This window comes from Opisthocomus hoazin, chromosome 8 (assembly GCF_030867145.1).
Source record: "Opisthocomus hoazin isolate bOpiHoa1 chromosome 8, bOpiHoa1.hap1, whole genome shotgun sequence".
NCBI classification, from domain to species: Eukaryota; Metazoa; Chordata; class Aves; order Opisthocomiformes; family Opisthocomidae; genus Opisthocomus; species Opisthocomus hoazin.
In genome coordinates this window covers 10,153,479-10,174,946 of record NC_134421.1, presented here as the reverse complement: position 1 = coordinate 10,174,946, position 21,468 = coordinate 10,153,479, and the positions used below count along the sequence as shown (strand labels likewise).

Here is a 21,468-nt window from a genome sequence, read left to right as displayed (position 1 = left end):
TGATCTTCATTTTGAAGTTTACTCAGGTAGCAGTTTGAATTTTGAACATAACTTGAGTTTCTGCATGCGCAGAATCCCTTGGTGCTTCTAATTTCTGCTTGCCAATCTGTGTGGGAAAACACTGTTTTGACAGCTCTTGCCATAATCTCTGCACTCAGTAATGAAACCACTCCTGGCTCCTGTTTGAGAATATACCTCTCTACTACTCAGTCGAGATAGGAGTGTTAGAAATTTCTTCCAAACTTCAGCCACAGTGAGCTGTCACTATGTATTATGTTTAGTTTGGGTCCTTTCAGCAATACCTGCTCATAAGCTTTTTAGGTTTTTTTGTAAAGAAGAGATATTTTTTGTCTGGTTTGTGAATTATACCTTCAGATTGTGCGAACTAGCTTAGAGAAGTAGAAGTCAAAAGTTCGTGATGATAGAACTACACTAATTTTCAGTGACCTTATATGCCTCAATAATATGGAAACGCTTATCCTCTTAGTAGTAACAACAGTGAGACAAAATCTATTGCTAAATATTTGAAGGTTGATTGGAGCCAACATTTGATATCTTGCTGCTTTATATTTTTGCCCTTTAAATTCCTGCCTTTCATACCCATTATTGCCTTGTAAAGCTCTCAATGGGATGTTTTGGCCCTAAGGCTGCTCAGAAGCAACTGTTTTTATAAATAATGCAGTTAGTCCAGCTTCATTCTTTGAAAATTCTTTTTTGTCAAAAGGAGAAAACACCTCTGTGTAATCAGTCATGCTTATATTATGCTAGAATGCTGCTATCATATGTGTCTCTTTGTGATGCGTTGGGTATGGGTTTTGCACTAAAGCTAATCGCTAGCAAATGTCTCCACCTCCAATGGCGAAGTGCTAACAAAACTGTCATTTTAAATAAAGAGCTGTCTGTATTATCAGCATGCTTAATGGTATTGTAATTCAAAATTTTAAACAGATTTCATCCATATCGCTAAACTTAATTCATCAAACAGAGCTGGCTTTTGTTAGTCAAGAGCACCGAGGAACCGTGGGTACGTTTGCAAGTTATGCTAAAGCCGTGCGATTCTCTATGCTGCTTTTTTCTGTCTCCTATTACAGCTCACAGATGTTGTTCGCTCGCTGTGGTGTAACGCACAGTAAATCAGGAGACAGTCTTGTTAAATTTAACTTGGTAGTAATGTATGCTTTAAAAATAAAATCCATGGTAACGATGGATATAACTGCTGCTCACTTTAAGTACAAACCAAGTTTAACACTGAAACAGGAATTGAATATTTTTCCCTCAACTTTTTCAGTTGAAACTTTGGTCTCTGCTTATTTATTATTTCAAACATTTTGAGTTGTTGAAACAGAGGGGGAAAGAAAAAAAGGAGGCAGGCTTGAATCTTGCCTAATGTAAAAAACTTTTGTCAATTTTTTCCTAGCAAAACCCCTTACAGCAAAGTGAAACTCACCTAAAATTTTAAAGTTCTTTCCAGTTGGTCTCAATGTATTGCATCTGCAAAAGAATTAGACCATATTGTTTGAATAAATGCAATTTTTGTTAGCTTTCTCTAATGTAAACTTTATGACATTTGGGTAAGATCTGTTGTACAGTGTTCCCTTGACTTAGCTCTCTCACGCTGGGGTGTGAAATAAAACAGTGTTGGCAGTGCGTGGCTGCCAGGACCCCCGGTGCCATGAAGTTCATGCCAGCAGCAAAAAGCTTTTTGCCAGCCGCATTTGTGCTTGGAAATTTTATCATGCAGTATGACATACACCTGAGCCACTTTGTTGCTCTGTTTAGTGTGGGGTTTGGGCCTGTCCTGAGCGTGCTGGTTTCTGTGACCTGAAAGCAGTAAGCCTCTGCCCTCAGAGTAAGGTCAGTCCGCTGTCGGGCCGTTCGGTGCCTTTCGGAGATGCCACCTTCGGGGCTGGCGCTGGCTGGGTCGCTGCCGCTGAACCTCCGGCTGGCACCGCTTAGGTGTGTAAAAACAGTGAGAGAGTTGTTGCGTTGGGATCCTAACGTGCATGGAAGCAGAAGCTTTGTTTCGTTTTTAAGACCTGCGAGCCTTTGTAGCCCATCTTCAGGAGGTTAAACGCTCTCTGCAGGCTCTTTACGGGGCGCTTAATAAGGTGCTTGATTGTTTTTGCTTTCTGCCAGATGTTTACAGGGCAGAATACAGTGGAGTGTTGGCATGGATTAGATTGTAGCAAAGGTGCATCTAATAAAATATTTTAGCAGACAATAATCAATAGCAAATACCACGTTAAGGGACAGAGGAAGCATACAGTGCTGTTTTCCCCAAATACTCTTCCAGCTCTAGTACAAGGCTTGAAAACTTTCTGTACTAGAAGCGCGCTCTTGTGAGGGCAGCTTTGGATGAAGTTGTGTCCTGGAAACTGCAGAGTTGGATGAGCTGTCGCACTTTCGAGAAGGGATAGCTTAACTTGAGGTGGAGTAAGGGTTTTCTGCTCCTGCTGAAGGTTTCTGCTTTTGCTGTGGGAATGGCTCCAAAGTGCACGTGGAGTTTCGCGTGCTTCTTCAGCCTTCTGGCCTAAGGTGTTAAGAAATTTGTACTTGTTTCATGTAAGAAATTTGTGCTTCTTTACTTAATAGGTGGCACTGTAAAATGTTCAGCTAGCTAATTTGTTAGTGTCTAAGTGTCCTGGCAGTAGACCTGAAACCTCCAAGACAGGGTTGGATGGACAGCCGAGTTTGTGAATCATTAGACCTGTGCCAAGAGGAGCTGTTCTCATTCATGAATCACGAGTCAAGAGCTGTGCTTATCTGTCCTAGACAGCTTTCCAAACTTCTCTGTGAATTAGCTTGTAGACAGCATCATATATTATTTCTGTCAACTGAGTTAGGTTATAGAGGGCAAAGTCTAGACACCCCTGCAATATCTCAAGCAGAAATAGCTATTGTTTTGACCTGTAGTGATTCTAATCTACCTACATCAAAATTACACTTAAAATTATTTTTTAAATTCTATTCTTCTGGAGTTGCTGTTGCTCTTCTGCTGCAGTGAAGCCCAAAAGAGAAACAGTGTTAGCTGTTAAGACGAAAAAGCCCATGCAAAATTCCAAGGGGTTGTTCCGTTCCGGCTAGGCTGCTGTCATGGCACCTGTGGTGCGCTGCATCAGGTCAGAGATGGAGGCAGCTGACTTAGTTATCAGAGGCTTGCGTTCTTGTCTGAAATGCCTCACTCTAGTGCACAAGTATATGCTGGCTACACGAGGCCTCTCTTCCTCAGCATATATTGCTTTAGAAAGCACCAGCAAATTGCCACAGAGATTTGTAATTCTAATTCCTCTTTTACTTGCCTTTTAAGTAGTCTCCTTTGCAAGTAATGGGCAACTTTCTTTTGGCATGTCTTACCCATTATAACTGCTGTTTCCATTTGACAAACTGAAGCTGCAGAGATCATTTCATGCTGACATAAAAGGATAAAATTTCAGATAAGAGGAACTAAAAAGAGCTGTGCATATTATTCATATCAAACAAATTTGAGTTTTATGGGCCTAAAGCCATTTAAAATAAAAGCTGGATGTGGCATATATTTGTGGACTAAGAAGAAAGGAAGAAGTAATGAGCAGCATAGATTCTTTGTGTGTGGTTTTTTTTTTTTTTTCCTTTTACTGCTCAGGTAGTTTCTTCTGGTGGAGATGATCTCTTTGAAATGCATGTTTTTAGAGGACAGGAAAGAGCTGTGTGCTGTCTCATCTAAACAGCAATTGCTGTCACGCTACACTTGCAGAAATACCAGTAAGGTCACAGTTTAAGTAGCACTGTGCTTTTCTGTAAGGCTAATCCTGAAGCTGAGGATATCTAGCAGAATATCCTGTCACCAGCACAAAGCCTGCAAAGTGCTAGCATCTCTTCATTGAAGAAGTGCACATTTATCATAACCTTTGGGTATCTGGTTGAGATTGTTTATTTATTTGTGAGGCCATCGTGTTGGACATCTCACAATATTTTAGTGTGACTGCCTTAGGCAAATAAAACAAACTAGAGGAGTAAACCAAAGAGGAAAAAATTAGTGCTGAGGAAACAGGTGTCCTTGATATTGAGAGTGTTTCTCTGAAGGAGAGAAGGCACTGCAGAATGTTTAGAGAAATAAAAGCCTTCAGTTTATTCTCGCTTAAGTGACAGAGAAATGGTGGATAAGAGTGTCTGCATGGAAACATTTCGTGTAGGTGTATATTTAACTTACAATCATCTAATTTCTTCTGCATGATGACTAAGGCTCAGGGTTTTTAGAAAGACTCAAAGTCAGGAGATGAATTGGAAGCGGAAAATTGTAATTGGGTAACAGTGCTGAAATAAGCAGACACAAGTGTCCTCTGGAAGAAAGTGTTCTTGAGTGTGAAAATGATAACCTTAAAACACAAGTTATGTGTGTTTTGCTCCTTGCATATTACATGTGAATGGTATAGCATGTATTCGCTATGCAGTATATGACTGAAACGCAGAAGCTATGCGACCAGTTCAGTAAGTAAACAGCAATTTTGTGTGGGAACTTTTTATGTACTCCAGGGCAATGCCGGTGAGGGGGAGTGCTGCTATGCTGGGATGTGATAAATCAAGAAGCGTTGAGATTGGTGTGTTGTGCTGGAGAGATTCTAGTAGGTGCACCTAGCACAGGGGAGTTACCTCTCTGATGCACTGGAGCAGAGGCTGCAAGGCACAGCACCTGCAGCGTGTTTGTGCTTCTGCTCTCTCTTTGAAAAATAAAGATTGCATTTTCCTGCCTCTTGATGATGTGGCTTTGAAGTGTGTGAGACTATGTAGGTCTAAAGTGTTGCCAAATTTCCCACCGAAGTGTTTTTTAAAAATGTCTTTTTCTTTTTTTTTATAGGTTTATAAAATTTCCCCCAAATTTGCTTTCTTGGTGACATCAGGTCCTTTTGTTTACACGGCAGTAGCTGTCATAAACGTGCTTGTGAACAGCAGTCTTCTTCGCGGTGAGGCCCCCATGATCCTCTCGCTGCATCCGTCTTTCACTGTGCCAGATAACAGATTCCAAGTTCAGACAGGTGAGTTCTTCCTGACAGGAGGAGGAGGGGATGTAGCGTTGTATTGATTCATACTCCTTCACTCGTGGTTAAGTATGCAAGGTTGGGTCAAAACCCTGTGTTCTACTGCTCTGAGTCCTAGTTCTTGGTTGTTAGTGAAATACTTGCTGGATCCATCGTTGAGAGGTGATAAAATGTAAACAGTTAACTCCATGATTTCATTATTTTTTCAGGAAAATTTTTTTGCCACGTTACAAAACAGGTCTGCTCTTTATCTTGCTTCAAAAGGCGACAAGAGAAAAAAATTTCTGTGGAGCGTTTACTCATAAAATCACAGTGCAGCTTCTTTATAATGCTGGAGTCAAGTTTCAAGTTAAGTTTACAGTAAATGCTACTTTTTCGAATTCTCATAATGAAAGAGGACTGGTGAGCCCAAGGATTGATTGCTCATGTATAATGTGAGCAGGAGGATTGCTCATGTAGTATTCAGCTTTCCGTGGCTGCTGCAGTTTATGTGAAGTCCATGATGACTAATAATCTAAAGTAAAAGATTACCCATGTAATAGATTTTGAGAGTCAGTGGTATAATTTAAAATCATCTTCAGGCACTATTTGCATAACAAAACCACCTGCCTCGTTGGTTGACTGTGTAATGAGGTAGTGACAGGGATTGTGTATATAGGCAGAGAGTTAATGAATGTCAAACAGTGTGCTTTTGTTCAGGTATGTTTCATGTATTGTTTCTGCTCTGTTAATAACTCTATGGTAAGACATCAGTTCTCTAATTGTGCAGGTGTGATGTCATTTTCCACTGCTTAACATGGTTATAAAGATAGACAGTAGACATATTTTCTGTTCTTGAACCTTGGTGTTAGGGTCTGTAACCTAATCATAGCATTTCTGTGGGTAAGACTGTATCAGGAAATCCACAGATGTGCATATAGTTAAGGTCTTTGTGCCTCCTCACATTTCTCTATGCTCACTCTCTCTCCTGTGAAAGACTTTAAGGTGTATGTATGTAGATGTAAAAGATTATTTGCTAATTAACTGTTTTGAAAGTGTTAGATTGATACTAATGTGTATTAATGGACCCAATATGTGGTCATATAGACAAGGTAAATACTGTATTTGAGGCTACAAGAAAGAGATTTGTTGCTTTATTCCTTTGATTTTCATTGATCTGTTGGGTGCTAAGGATTTCAGTGTTCAGGCCATGTAAAATTAGCCACGCGTGTGTGGTGAAGGTCTTTCAGTATGCAAGAGGAAACAGTGGGTATTTTGTCACTAGTGTCTTTCAGTAATCTAATTATTGCTGCAACAGATGTTAATGAGTAGAGAACTTACTACACCAATATAAAATATATTTCCACTGTACTTTTACCCAGTGTTTCACTGAATATGTCCTGAATTCCATGAAAAAGTGATAGCCCTGTGGATTCTCTTGCTCGTCTCGTTCTCTCTCGTGGACGTACTTGTCTGGAGGAGTAATGTGTACCCTTTGCCTTCAGTGCTTCAGTTTGTGCCTCGGAACGTGGATGTTGGGTTCTGCAGCTTTAGCCGGCGCATTGAGAAAGGGCTGACAATGGCATTCATGGAGGTGAGCAAACACCAGGAGTTCTACAACTTCACTGTGCAGGTAAGAAGAGTAGCGTGTTTTGTGTCTGTCCCTTTTTCTCCTCACGTTTGGTTGTCCTGTGTTTCATCCAGCCCGTAGAACGAGTTAGGTGTTCACTGGCTACCACTTGCCAGCTAGATCATGTAGAACTATGAGGCTTTGTTGTGAAGTCGGGGTGGTTTTTTTTTCCTCTACAAAATAATATGGCACCATATATCCCTCTGGTTTCAAAATTTTTGAAAAAATGGTCCATGATAATGATTTATGTCCAAAAGCATTATTGAATGTAATAGGGTTCATAGTTTTTTAGATAAGGGCTACCCCAGTCCTTGTCAAAATCATTCCCATCAGGTTTTACTATTACAGAGATGGATGTGGTTAGAATGTTTTTGTTGGAAGACAACTTTCAGGTCTCATTGCCATCCAGGATCCTATCAGGGAATTATAGGAGCTATATGCACTCTGCCATGATGGGAGCAAACATGTTAGTTGCTTCTGAGGTCTAGAAATACTTACAGCAGTATGTTGTGTCTGTGGCAGCTGCTACTGGAACTTCACGTATGAAACGTATGGCATATGTGCTGGGTACTGAATCACACAGCAGAGCTTAAAACTCCCTGGAAAGTTAGTAATTCAGCTTCATGAGACCAACTCTCTCTTCTGTCTGCATTCTTGAAATTAATATATATTGTTGTAATACCAAAATTAGTAAAAATTTTATCGTGTTATTTAAATGGCACCATAAACGCCCATCTGTGGTACCCTAAAATAAAATCATGGCAGGAAAAATGGCATAAAGTAGATGGTACCTAAAGTACTATATAGTACATGTATTAAAATGCTCAGAACTGTACAACCGGATGGCACAAGGTGACTGGAGAGACTGAAGACAGAACATGCAAAACGATTTATTGGGCTATCAGCTTAGCAAACGTTAATTTTAAATACTTCCTTACTGTCTGGAAGATGTTTGTCTACATGAACACAGTTGCTGTGTATATTGGTGCCAAAATAAGGCTTCTAACCAGTGGCAGAGTCTGAGCATGCATGGTGCAGGAGGTTTTGACCAAGAGAACATCCATTTTCAGAATGTTTCTTTACCATGGTCTCTTCCTGTTTGTTCCACACAGTTTGGTATACATCTAAGATTTGTTTATCATCAGATTTATTTTTCTGACTGTCTCTCTAAGTGGTTTTTTCCATGATTTTCTGGACTTTAGCTTTTAGGTCATTCTGGATTATGATTGACCTTAAAGGATAATGCTTAGAAGAGGAATTCACATGTATCTTTACCTCTTCTGAGACTTAGCAGGCTGAATCAATCTGGAATAGACGTTCCTCAGTTTTGATGTGAATTGCCCCCCTTCATAACAGGGAAAAAAAATTCTGTCAGGGAAGGAAAGGAAATGCCAGTGGTTTGATTTTGTTGACCCTACTTCCATATTGTCTTTTCAGATACTGAATATAACTCTGAGCAGGTCTGGGGCAGCGTTTCGGCAAGGCCCCGTGAGCATTGTTTTTGCCATCCGAGATCAATACGGTTTTCTAAACGGGTCCGAAGTCAGCGAGCAGCTAAGAAACTTGTCCGTGGTGGAATTCAGCTTCTATCTGGGCTTTCCTGTGCAGCAGATTGCTGAACGTGAGTACTTGCAGTTTACCAGGACTGCAAAATACTTTTTTTAAGGATTTTTTCATCTCTACAACTTTAAAGTAATTTTGTGCATAAGCGATAATGTAGCTTGAAGTACCTAACTTATGTAACAAATTCTGCAGAGCACATTCATGCCCCTCTCTGCTCACATACTGCGTGTCAGTGTTAGAGCAACTTGTTGCTTTTGTTTTGCTCTGGGCCAGTTGTGCTTAACCTGGCTTCATTTGTCCGTTGGTCTTACTCCAGATTGGGGAGAAAAAAAAAAAAAAAGTCACTTTGATCAATATTGCTGTGAAGTGCAATCCAAAGTGTGTGTCTGTGGTTATATCTACAGGGGCCTTTGCTGCTTCTCTGCAGGGTTTACTGCCTTGGGCTTTGCATGGCACTTAACTGTGGCTCTGACTGTTAGAGAGGCTGGGACACTGGCAGCATAAGCTTGTATTTGCCCGTGTAGTCTGTCTGGGTTATCTGTTAGTCAGCAGCAGTGCTTTTTTGAGTAGTGTATTATCTTTTAAGGTGTCACCTTTTAAGCATGTCTCTCGCCTCTTAGGTACAACTTGCATGCAAGTCATTTTTTGCAGTCCATGGCCATCCTAAACTTAGATTAATGGCAACTGCCTGCATAGCAGAGTTTGCTCAACACAGCCTTGACAACTTATGTTTGGTTAGATTTTTCAAATGACCTCAGTCTCGTCAATAAGCCAAGTTTCTAAACTCAACACTTTTCCTTGTACACTAATGGAATGTTCATGACAGAAATGACTCATGAATGTAAGGAAGATCGTGAGAGAACAGTACTTGCCTTCCCCCCGCTGGGTGTTACTGTTAATTTAGTCCATTAATTCCCTGTTTCTCTTACCTCCAATGCAGATTTTAAATTTTCTGAGTTATTTCTGTGAGCTGTTTAGGTACGTAAAATCTGACACAGTGATTCTTGCTATACAGTTAAATGTCTAGTGGAAAATCAGGCCTTATGGTACCTGCTCTTCATTATGCAGCTGTGCAGTAGTATGTCAATAAAGGTAGTGTAAGGAGAGTGATTGTCTGCAGAAGTTGCTTTCCATAGCCCCTTTAAACCTATGTGAGATGATTACGTAGGATATTTTCCCAAGGACTAGAAGCAGTTTAAATGTACTGATTTTTTTTAAACTTTTCACTTTTCAACATTTTTGAACCCTCTGTTCCCATAATCAAATAAAAAAATATGAGGTGGTTGACTCATTTCTTTCAAACATTTCAGTTCTCATTCAGTCTCACATAGACTGTACCTGTGCAGTGGTAGCTGTGTTTAACTGAGCCAGGACCAAAAGCTTTGAGAATCCCTGTCCACAGATGACTAGCATTTCTTTTGTTCCTTGTGAGCCCACACAACGTCTCGGGTTGCAGGCTGTGGTCTTCATCTCTCACTGAATTCAGATTAAATGTTGCTCTTGCGTTGATTGCTTGAAAGATAGTTCTCTTCATTCTGTGTCATCTCTTGTGCGCCTTTGCCCTAGACTTTATTGAACTTTTAGTCTCTTGAGCAAGATTTTTGGTGTTGATGGGCTTTTTTTTTTCCTGTGATGTACAGACATCTGGTGCTACAGTTTTTATTACATATTCTGGAGTGATATTTGTAATGAATTTGGAGGTTGCCCCTTGCTGAGAATCAATCTTCTGGATTGTGCGATGGAGCTACAGTGCAATTAAATGATAACAGAATTTCTACCAAGGCCAGTTTATCCTGAAAGACAGGCTGGTCATAGGGGAAGAACATTCCTATTAAAGATGCTTGTATGCTGTTCTCCTTATTTTCCTTTCCTGATGGTACTTAAGAAATTTGAAGGCATTTTTTCTTTAGTGCTCAGAGCAGGAGCTCTCCCCGTGTTATCTGCATGCTGGTAGTGCCTGGCCATTGGGGCTGATTCCTGGCCGATGCTGGTGGAGGTCTGTGGTAGCTCACATCTTAATGAGAAAGTCATGCAAAGCAGAATGAGAAGAGGTCAGGCAGTGTCTTTGGAAAAAGGTCCCATTTGGATTTCTCCTCCTTTCCTGCCTATTCTGAGGTTTTGCAGTGAAGTAATGTAGATGTTGGCTGTTGTGGCCTGGCAAATTTAGCCTCTGTTAGCACAGCAGCATGTCCAAGCCTGTGGGTGAGTTATTTCTAAAACTTTGTTTCTGAAGCTCCAGGAATTGTTTGTTTGTTCCTGCTGGCGATTTTAAACAAGTATGCCAATAGTGTGGGAATGCCATTCCTGCAAATTCCGGCACAGGCCTTCCAGACTTCAAACACAAAATTATTCTTGCTCCCCTCAAATCCACCAAATCTGCCAAACAATACTGAACCTCAAATCCTCAAGCAGACACTTAGTGTAGGAAGGCAGAGTTACTCATCAATGGTGACGAAGTCCATCATGATACACACTTCATTTCCAAATTCTCCCATTTGGAGATCTTGAAAAATGCTGTTTCTTTGGTGCACAACCCCAGTAGCGGGGATGATGACAGCTGAACAACTTATGTATACACACTCTTGCCTTCAATGACCCTACCTAACCGCTACTGTAGTTTATTCAATGAATGTTGCCAACAGAGTGTAGCACTTGCCAGTAGATCTTAGCCAGAGTTTGTTGGTGGTGGTGTCCCTTTGTTTGACAGAGAAATGTTGAAGACGACCTTCAAATTTGTCTAGACTGAATTTTCAAAGCATGTAATGCTATATTAAATAAGCACATGTAATGAATTAAATATATTAAATTTCAGTCGAGTAATTCAGAGATTTAGGAACAATGAGATCTTCGCAACGTTTACAGTGTAGAAAACGTGAGGGTTTCATGGATGTGGTGCCCTAAATCAAGGAACATCTTGTCAGCATTTGACTTGCTTGTTGCTAGAGGAACTCATATTTACTGTAGATTGAGCCCACTGCAGGACAGCTCACTTTGATTTGAACTTGTCTGGTTTGGTCTTGATAGTGCTTCGGCACATTTGTAGTGGCTGTTTTTGGAACACCAGACATGGTGCGATTCGGTAAGTCAGCAAAGTGGGAACACAGTTTCTCAGCTTGCTAGAGCTATGGGTCCGTCTGTCAGCAAGCACAGTAATGAAAGTGGCTCATACGCTTTCATAAGCGAGGCAACCACACTCGGTTATTTTTAGCTGTTTCTACAGTTTTTTGCACTGTTGCTATGACTGTATTTTGAGCCAAAGGGTTTTAGATCGTCGGTATTCAGAGCCAGAAATCATGTCCAAAGGCTCAACAGCGTTGGGCAGATCCTTCTCAAGACATCTTACTCAGCAGTCTCTTGAGGATGACCAACAGCCAGATCCTCAAAGCTCCTTTGGCAGGAAGATGCCAAAATGTTTTTGTTTTCTAGGCCCTGAACTCTCTACCTTCATGCTGTATCTTGGTCTACAGAGGACCTGTAGCAGGGAAAGCGTTGTGAAGGTCTTCCTTAGGTAGCTGCTTTGTTCTGTGCAAATTATTATGCAACCCTCCGCTTTTCAGTGTGAACTTTTGGGGGGATTTTTGATATTTATATATTTACATATATATAAACAATTTACATATGTTATTGTTTATATGTAAACATGAAATATTCCTTGCCATACTAATGTATGCCATTTGTACCTTAGTTATCGCGCATGGTGACAGTTAATACTCTTGGTGGTGACCTTTTCTCTCCCCCCGCCCAGAGCTCTGCATATATGATTTTGTAAGTTTTGTAATCTGCATCTGAAGAAAAAGAGCTGATTTGTAGGTGAGCTGAGCTGTCAGGGAATTGGAGCTGATTCATACTAAGGAAAAGCTACTTGTGCAATATCACTGTATCTCAACACTGTCAAGTGAAGGGAGACCTTGCCTTCGCTATCCCAAATATGAGCCTTGTTTGAGGAATGTATTTGTTCCCTGCTGCTTGTTCACTTTGCGTTGCCTTTCACACACAGTCTTTGCATAACTAATGTGTGCTGTTTGTACTTTTGACTGTGTGGGTTGTCCCTGTGCAGTACATCAACAACAACAGGAATTTTTTGTCAGCTTTTTCCACTCATTTAGAGTCAGGGCCAGCAGTGAAAGTTGTTAGTTTGGCAGAATGGACTGTTCTGTGCAGAACAGGGCTGTTGGAGTGGTCAAGCCTGGAAGCTTCTAGACGTTTTCCTTCCTCCTCCAGATTTCTAGGTGACTTCAGCAACATGCTTGAATTCAAAAGTTCAGTTTGTCCACCTTACATCTCACATTTTAGGTTGTGAACTGTTTAGATGGTCATGAACTGCATGTCAGCAGAAAGAAAACCAAGTCTAGTCATCGTTTTTGGGTGCTAATTGATTAAAAACAACAGTGTTTTGGTTGGCCTGGATAAATGCCAGGAGCCCACCAAAGCTGCTCTATCGCTCCCCCTCCTCAGCTGGACAGGGGAGAGGAAATGTGATGAAAGGCTCGAGGGTCGAGACAAGGACAGGGAGAGATCACTCACCAATTACCGTCACGGACAACACAGACTGAACCTGGGGAGAAAAGGGAGTTTAATGCATCACCAATCAAATCAGAGGAGGATAATGAGAAATAAACCCAGATCTTAAAACACCTTCCCCCCACCCCTCCCTTCTTCCCGGGCTCAGCTTCACTCCTGTTTCTCTCCCTCCTCCCCCTGAGCGGTGCAGGGGGACAGGGAATGGGGGTTACGGTCAGTTCATCACACGTTGTCTCTGCCGCTCCTTCCTCCTCAGGGGGAGGACACCTCACACTCTTCCCCTGCTCCAGCGTGAAGGTACCTCTCACAGGAGACAGTTCTCCACAAAATTCTCCAATGTGAGTCCTTGCCACGGGCTGCAGCTCTTCATGAACCGCCCCAGTGTGGGTCCTTCCCACAGGGTGCAGTCCTTCAGGAGCAAGCTGCTCCAGCGTGGGTCCCCCACGGGGTCACAAGCCCTGTCAGCAAACCTGCTCCGGCGTGGGCTCCTCTCTCCACGGGTCTGCAGGTCCTGTCAGGAACCCGCTCCAACATGGGGTGCCCACGGTGTCACAGCTTCCTGCAGGCATCCACCTGCTCCAGCATGGGGTCCCTTCCATGGGCTACAGGTGGATATCTGCTCCACCATGGACCTCCATGGGCTGCAGGGGGACAACCTGCCTCACCATGGTCTTCATCAGGAGCTGCAAGAGATGATGTCTTCTCATTCTCTCCGTGCTTTCTATTACTGTTCCTCCAATTACCAGAAATAAGAATGATCAATAGGGTACTGGTTCTATCCTGCATGGTCCCACACGTCTCTATGAGAGGGTCAGAGAGGTCCTTGTTGGAAGCACCCTGGTGAAGGCCATGTTGCCAAGTGTGTGAGGTGACCCATTGCCTCTTCGGTCAGCACCGAGGCAATGCTGTTACACAGTGTGGGGCTTCAAGGCTGCAGGTTAGCATCTTCTGATGATGATAGCATCTACTTTGTTAATGCATCTGTAGTCATTAGCAGACCAGCCACAATTTAACTAATCATTGCATTTTGCCTGTCCAACTTCCCCCTCAGAATACCAGTCAGTCTGTGCTGGTTTTAATCGTTAGTTCCATGATCTTGCTGCAGTGCTGAGGCTCCAGCTGAGCTCAGGATCTGGCTACGTGTGTGCTGATGAGACACTTCAGTGACCCATGGAATAAGAGTTGGAGCCTGGATTTTCTGCCTTCTGAGCGTGGTCTCAGTTGCAGAAATGTCTATCATTTCATGCATTCTTCATCAGGTGTTAGAACCCAGCCTTAGCTGCCAGTGATCATGGCACATCTTCCTTTTCAGTTTCAAGATTTTCTGCTCAAGTTGTTTTATTTTTAAATTTCATTAATTCCATGAAAAGTTTAAGTGAATAGTCATCCAGCAATTTGCATGAATTAAATCATTTTCAAGTACTAATTAGAAAAAGCGTAAAGAGCACATGAAGTATTGAGGCAAAAGAAGAAGAAAAAACTTGCAACTGCTAGCAGTTCAAAGTTTTATGGCCATTGGAAGGTTTTTGATTTTCTTATCTAGCTCTTTCCATGCTTTAGAAAAACAACAGATGCAGTTTTGTTTCTGCTTTTTTGTTCATGTTGTATTTCTGAATTAAACAATTGCATGACCAGAGTAAATAGAACTCCAATCTAAAAGCTATGATCAGAAGAATCATGTCGCAGGATGCCAAAAATAAATGTGTGTGTTTAAATGGGCTGCGAGGTGCTTTTTGTGAGGCTGAGAGTTGTGGAAATTTGATGCATCCTGGTCAGTGTATAGAGGGCTGATGTTTCCTCTTCAGAATAAAGGACCGTATCGGAGATACCCTCCTTGAATAGTGAGTCACAAAGAACCTCCCAGCTGGTTCTCTTGAAACTAATAGTGCTATTATCGACATCAAGGTGGCCTAACCAGATTTTCATTTTTTTTTTCCGTAGGACTATTTATAAATCTATAAAAATAAAAGGTACAACGCAACTGTTGATTCCTTTGCTCTTGCTTTAACAAAGAATTTGTAAGTTTTTTAAGGGGCAATAGAATAAGTTTTTAGGTACACTGACAGAGGTCAGCTATTCTACAAATTATTACATAATTAAATAAGAAAAATGGTAATTTTCTGTTTGTCTGAATCATGTAATAGTGGCAAACTATGCTACAACTAAAGACAAGACATCTTCACTCTAAATCAATCTGGCACGGACCAGCTCATTTATCTGTTATGTGCCGCATTCTTTCTATCTGTGGAATAGTTTAAAAATTAACCTTTGTGTAATGCTTAGCAAACTGCATCTGGATTAAATATTTTGGGAAAGTTAAGACTATTCCTTTTCCTTATTTCCGTAGTGAAGCTTAAGACTTCCCTTGAGGAAACTTTTGGCCCAGCTCCAATCTTCACTTGTTTCCCAACAAACCTTTACTGCTCTCCAGTGGAAACCTTGGGAAAAATCGTATCCCTGCTGGAGTCAGTGGAAATAGACTTTTACTTACTTCACTGGAGCAAGGATTTCACTGTAGGGCAGAGCTTTTTTTGAAGACTTGAGAAATGAAGAAAGCTTGAAGCCACCAAGCCAAACACAAAAGCCATGAGATTTGGCTACAGCGATGTTTCTACATGTGTTTTTTCGTGATTTTTGTAACAACAACAAAAATTATCAAGGTGGTGTTTTTTAAATGCTTCCCCGTGCACAAGTCTGGAACGCAAATGATTCATTTTCTGCTTTACATTTAGTGTTTCCGTGTAGTTTCTGCCTCACAGAAGGTCTGATTTTCATTGAGATACTCATGAGTTGCCTTGTTGCCCTTTGAGCAAAAGTCTGATCCTGCAGCTAGCTCAGTAAGAGTCACAATTCAGGCAGCAAGCTTTTGTATTTCTAGGAGCAATGACCTCGGTACAGCAGCTTGAAATCTTTCAGGTAATAAATCTGACTGCTTCAGTTAGCTTCTTTTTATTCAGAGACGAACTGGGGAGTGCACTTCCCTTACCATTGTGTCTGCGTAGCCTCAGGAATAGTAATACATCTATGTAAATAAGATGCTTGCTGACAACATAAATTATGAAGTGGCTTCTTTTTTGTGTGTATCTTATTGAGAATACTGTTCTTACGGGTGTTTTTCCTCCATTCTTTTTTTCCCCTCAGCCTTTCAGTATCCTAAGCTGAATGTGTCTCAGTTGATGAAGTCTTCCTGGGTGAGAACAGGTACGTACAGTCTCTGTGAGTAAGTAAGAGTGCAGTTATTTTTGTTAGCAGGATAACTAGCCTACATAAATATAGGTCGCTTAGGGGTGCTGCATTTTTATGAGGTAGTAACGTGCATAGCTGAATAAATTCTGAGACCACAGGCCTAGTGACCTGGAATATCTGGGAAATATAATTCCCGGATCTAGAATAAACTACTGCAATTCCTTGATAATGCACACAAAGTAATTTTTGTCTATCAAGCAGTTCATTCTTAGGGAGACAACTTACACTGTCAGCCATCAAGTGTCTACTCTGCATGCTCTTGATATACCGCACTGATTTTTAGGGTTTTTTGCTTTATTTTAAGAGAAGATTAAAATTCTATTTGCGTGGCACTTTCTACCAAAACATGCCAGGAATAAAACAGAATGAAAATAGATACATTCCGAGTACATGAAAGAGTTTCATCATGTTTCATTGATCTCTTCTGATTCATTCACAGCAGATCCCTCCCACCCACATCCTCTGGATGTTTTATTCTCTAATTCACAGATACAGAGCTGTCACATTTAGATGCTCAAAGGCTGTTGACGTTGCCTGCATGCTGTAGGTCCTACCTGCTGCTTCTAAGCAGAAGGCCTGAATGGTGTCCAGGCCATGCCTCGCAAACTTGGTGTTAGGGTGCACATGCCCCACCGGAGGCACTTTTGTTTTTCCACAGCTTTTCCACCTGTCGTTCAGCAGTAGTGTAGACTTCGCTTTTTTTCAGGTGTTCCTATCTCCTCTCACCAGTGACCCAGTTTACGTTTTAAGCAGGAAACCAAGTTACAGCTTAATTTCTGATGCCCACACAGTTTGTTTTAGAGAAGAAAAATGAAGAATTTCCAGTCATGTTCAGTAACGTGAGAGAAGCTCCACGTGTGTATCCCACATCCAGCGTCATCCTTCCTTAGAGATTTAGGTTGGCTTTTTTTGTCACACGCCCACCCTCTCTTGCTCAGCCTTAGGTTTGCTTTCCGTTGTTGATGGAAGTTCCCTTTGATCCTGCGGTAAGAAGAGGGTTCTTCCAGCCCAGAAATCACGTCTGTTTGGGTTTTTCTAAACTTCCAGAGTGTAAGATTTTGAAAGCCAAGTGCAGCACCGTTTTTTTTTTGTTTTTTTTTTTTTTTTTTTTTGCTGTAGAGGAATTTTTTTGTAATCCCAGTTCTTGCAGGCAGCCTGGGAAGAGCGAGTAGACTTCAGCTGGGTCAGTCCTTCCAGTCTGTATCTTGTGTTGTAAGGGTAATGACTCATGACATAGGAAAATAATAGCATTTATACACGTAAAGGTGAGATTTTTAATGTCAGAATACCCAGATACATGTGTGTGTATCCCAGTAGTCATAAAATGTTGGGATATGCAGTGTTCTCTGTAGCTGTCCCTCTCAGTTGTAGAATACAGTTCATGCTATTAAGCGTAATTCATTGATACTAAAATTCAAGACACAGACAAAAGCAGTCTTCTGCTTGCTGTGTATAATAGCCTTAGGCCACTGTCTATTTGTTTTGCTATTTAATTCTGAGATACTTAGTCTGTGGTTGAATTTGGAAGGCAAATGCTGTTGATCTCTAAAAGAAATCATGAAAATGTTTCTTTTTTTGGACATCTGCAGCAAAAATTTTTAAATGGAAGAAGTGGCTTTAGTATTTTTGTTTTAAAAATTAAAACAATTAAAATTATATTTTATTTTATCTGATTGGATGGCTTTTTATTAAGCACCACACTTACAGTAAACATGAAAACACTTACTGAAAAAGGACTTTTAAAAAATATAAACCATTTTAGCAGAGAGCCTCAGGAATGAAAACTGAATTATTTTACTGCAGTCAGTGGTGAGTTGGTTTACTGTCCTTTAGGGTTGTTTAATTGGGTCATTTGAATGACTGTCGCCCCATTCACTCCACTTTTACTGGATGCCATCTTTTTAGCAAAGGTCCACACTTTTTTCATGTTTCCTGTGTGGTGTTCCTCAGGGATTCCTGTCAGCATGAGCTGCCCCAGTGACCCGGAGTAGCTGGGGTTGGGAAGTGGGCAGGGCTACTAACCAGTTTTTTGTGCTATAATTGTCATACTTGTTAATCTTACCTAGGGAAGATGTGCTTAGAATACACAGCTTCATTTATGTGTTGCTGGTCTGCTATTTTTTCTCCTTGCTTCTGAACCCTTGGCCTGCCCATCTCCACCTCTGTATCACTTCTGAACACAAAATTTTGCGTGAAAGTAGTTGCAGCAGACAATTTAGACTGATTTTTCTTTGATTTGTTTTTAAGCAATTTAATGAATGCTGATAAGTTTATGTTTTTTTTAGAATTGAAACTCTTTGTTCACTATCTTGGGTCTGTCTAGATTGGTTGAGATTCCGAAAATGTCCTCTGCCCTAATTTTATTTATTTATTGATTTTAACCTTTTCCCACCCAGTGTCTTCATTTCCAACATGTAACCTGTGGCTAAACTGGGCAGTGTTCCTGTACAAATGCAGCTGCTTTTGAATTGTCCCTGAGATGTCACAGGGTGACTCAAAGCTTGCAATTGAAGTTGCAGAAAAGATACTGGAAACTTCTACTAATTCATTTGTGTTCTTGGGTTGCTTTCTCTGCAATGTAGTTCTCTTGGGTGTTGTCGACCAGCGAATTCAGGAGGAGGTGTTTCAGGCGGAGATGGAGCGGAAGCTAGCTCACCTGTTCAACGAGGCTCTGGTCAGCCGGAGGATCTGGAGACGCGCCAGTTTTGCAGGCAGCAACGTTGTGCAGGTATTAATTACGAGCTCAAAGTCAGAGGAAGAAAGAAAGGGTAATAAATTACTGAAGAAGTTAATATTGTCTAGGTTTTGATTTCATAAAGATAACTCATAAGCGTGTATCACGTTTAGCTATGATGCTTGTTTTGCACCTAAATTACGGTTCTTTTGGATACCTTGTTGTCTTTTAAGCTAAACATAACAAATGGAAACAACTGAGTACTGTAAGTGGCTACTAAAGAATTCTGATGGCTTCTTAAAAACTACATTGAAAATTCTTTTACCAGCATTCTATTTTAAAAACTTGCTGGCTTATCTCACTTCCATGAGGTGCCTAGCAAAAGGAGACAGGATGCTCATCCGAGTGAGAAAAAGTACTCTGGAACAGCTACTTCGCAGCTCTCTGTGATGTTTTGATGGCAGTGTAGAAATATGAAATAGAATCATGTGTGGCTTGATGCAGCAGTAGAGTAGTATATTCTACCCCTTTACTGCCTGTTTGTCACAGTACTCCTGGTTACAGGAATGGCTTTCAAGTAAGAATTATTAATCATGTCAAATTTTGCACACATGGCAGCTTCTGCTATCTGGATTCCAGTGCTGCTTTATGGTTTTGTCACAGGTGGAATTATTCACATAATGTCCAGAAAGACTTGGATATTCAGTTTTAATCTTTAAATTATCACACATGTTCGTTCTAGTCAGCTCAACAAACTGAAAGCCAAAATACTTTATAGTGGCTCATCTTCTCAGATACTGCTTTTTCCAGCTAATTCACCAACAGTTGGTTTACTTCACAGATGCTCTTCCAGTAGTTCAGACCTATTATCTTTATTTAATTTAATCTGCAGTTTTTGCTGCCACTTAGATTTCCAGATGTTGGTATTTTACTTTTGTTTTCCTGTCTCAGAAACATCTGTTTCAGTAACAGAGATTTTATTTTATTTTTCTTTTGTGCAGTGTTGAATTGCTGTAAATAGATGTCTGCTTTAGATCTTCTATTCCCAACACCTCTTATTGCTCTTTGTTCTTTATGCCTCAGACCTCCCTTTGCATACAAATTAAATAAATATTCCTTATGTTGCTAGCAAAGATGCCACAGCCTGTAAAATGTGTACATGTAGATTACAGTTTTACTATTTTACATAATAAAACTCAGGTAATTTATTTTTGCACTCACAAAATTACAAGCAGGTCCTTTCTAAAATAATAGTATTTCAGAAAGTGAAAATACAGTGTTTTTCTTACAGCTTGTATTACTTACTGGGACATAAGATGAGGTCTGCAGGTCAGGTTACAAACAGCAGTGCTGCTCATTTACGCTGCTTAATTAGTGCAAAGAGTCTGCAAACTGCTATCTTTGGGCAGTGGAGGATCGTCTTAGTTACGGTCAGTGCATCATACCATCCCACATAACACAGGGCTTCTCCAGATGCTCACAGCCCATGCTGTGAGATAGGGTTAGCACTGTAATAAAGGAGATGTGGAAGAAGGAAGGCTCAAGGAGATACCTTGGTGCTAGGTGTCTGTGATAGGTGTCCTGTTTTCCTGCACGAGAATGATAGGTGCCATCAGGTACTATAGGTTCCTGGTAGCTTGCTTTGACAGGGTGTTCAGGTCTGTGGTAGGTGTGACAGTCTGGGAGGCTGTTGTGGGCAGCTGGAGTGGTGCATCTGGTAGTGGGCTTCTCAGTGGAGGACAGTTGCTTTCAAGGATGCTCCCCTGTCAGTTGAGGATCTGATCCATAGTCATTTGCAATAAACCTTTTAGTTTTACTGCTACTAGTTCTGTTCCTCATAGCCAAGTGTATGAGCTGTGTTTGAAGTGTGTTGTATATATGCATCTGTTTGTGTCTTCAGGGAGAGCTGTTAATGTTCTTTGTGCTTTATATTCAGATCTGCCTATATATATTTCTTGCACACAAACCAGTGACTGCTACAATAGTGAAAGTAAGAACAGAAGCTGCCAGTAACACTGAAGTGTTGGATACGTTCATTAGCAGGACACACACATGTCCAGGAAAGGCTAGCCACACATTTCACTTGTGCTGAGCCCCTATAGACCTGAGTTTTTCCTGAGGTGAAAGGTATTTATTGTGTATTGAAATCGGACATTTCTAAGCTCTGTGGAAAATCAGGACTGAGGGTCAGAAGGTGAAGCAATTGTTTGTGAACGTTGCTGCAGGCAAATTAGTTTCCTTTCACATACTAAGAGAACAGAAGTGGTAGCTGGTGAGGTTAAGATTTCATTTCTAGAAGCACGTGTTAGGATCTAAGAATTTAAAAAATTACTCATTGAATTGAATTTTAAAAATTACTCTTTAATTCTGGACACTTTGAATAAGAGCTTTGGACTACGTAGGGCGCCCAGGTAACATGTCCCGTCTGCGTCGTGTCCCATCCCCCTGGTCCCCAGGTTGCCTGTCTCTCCTCTTAACAGGTGGCCCTCCACGATTAAAAACCAAAAAGCCTATAATCATTACGTGGAAAAAACCCTCTGAAGTCCCACACCTGACTGTTATACATGAGATAGTTCCGTTCATTTTTGTGTAATGCTCATATTTATGTTTCACAGAGCAAATCATAGATATTTTTAATATGTATCTGCTTTTGCTGCAAATCAAAGGCACATGTTTAATGCAGTTTGAATTGTGTCTGCAGAGGCTAGGCCCCGTGCTATATTTTGTCAATAGTTTATCATAACTCATTAAATTTTTTTAGGAATTAAATGACTTAATTGTAGTTCAAAAACATACCAGAAGTTAATGCAAAAATAAATTTTCCTTCTTTTCAGCATGCT

The 21,468-nt window shown here is 40.9% G+C and overlaps 1 protein-coding gene across 3 annotated transcripts in view; it reads left to right on the top strand.

The window, feature by feature from the left end:
• The window catches only part of KIAA1549 (KIAA1549 ortholog), a 155,318-nt gene that overhangs the window by 77,217 nt on the left and 56,633 nt on the right, over positions 1 to 21,468 (top strand). For all 3 annotated transcript variants that reach the window (XM_075428455.1, XM_075428454.1, XM_075428456.1), the window contains exons 4-8: positions 4,835 to 5,012; positions 6,500 to 6,627; positions 8,062 to 8,245; positions 15,850 to 15,909; positions 18,537 to 18,682. In XM_075428455.1, the coding sequence (XP_075284570.1) occupies positions 4,835 to 5,012; positions 6,500 to 6,627; positions 8,062 to 8,245; positions 15,850 to 15,909; positions 18,537 to 18,682 (696 nt within the window). The remainder of the gene's footprint in view (positions 1 to 4,834; positions 5,013 to 6,499; positions 6,628 to 8,061; positions 8,246 to 15,849; positions 15,910 to 18,536; positions 18,683 to 21,468) is intronic.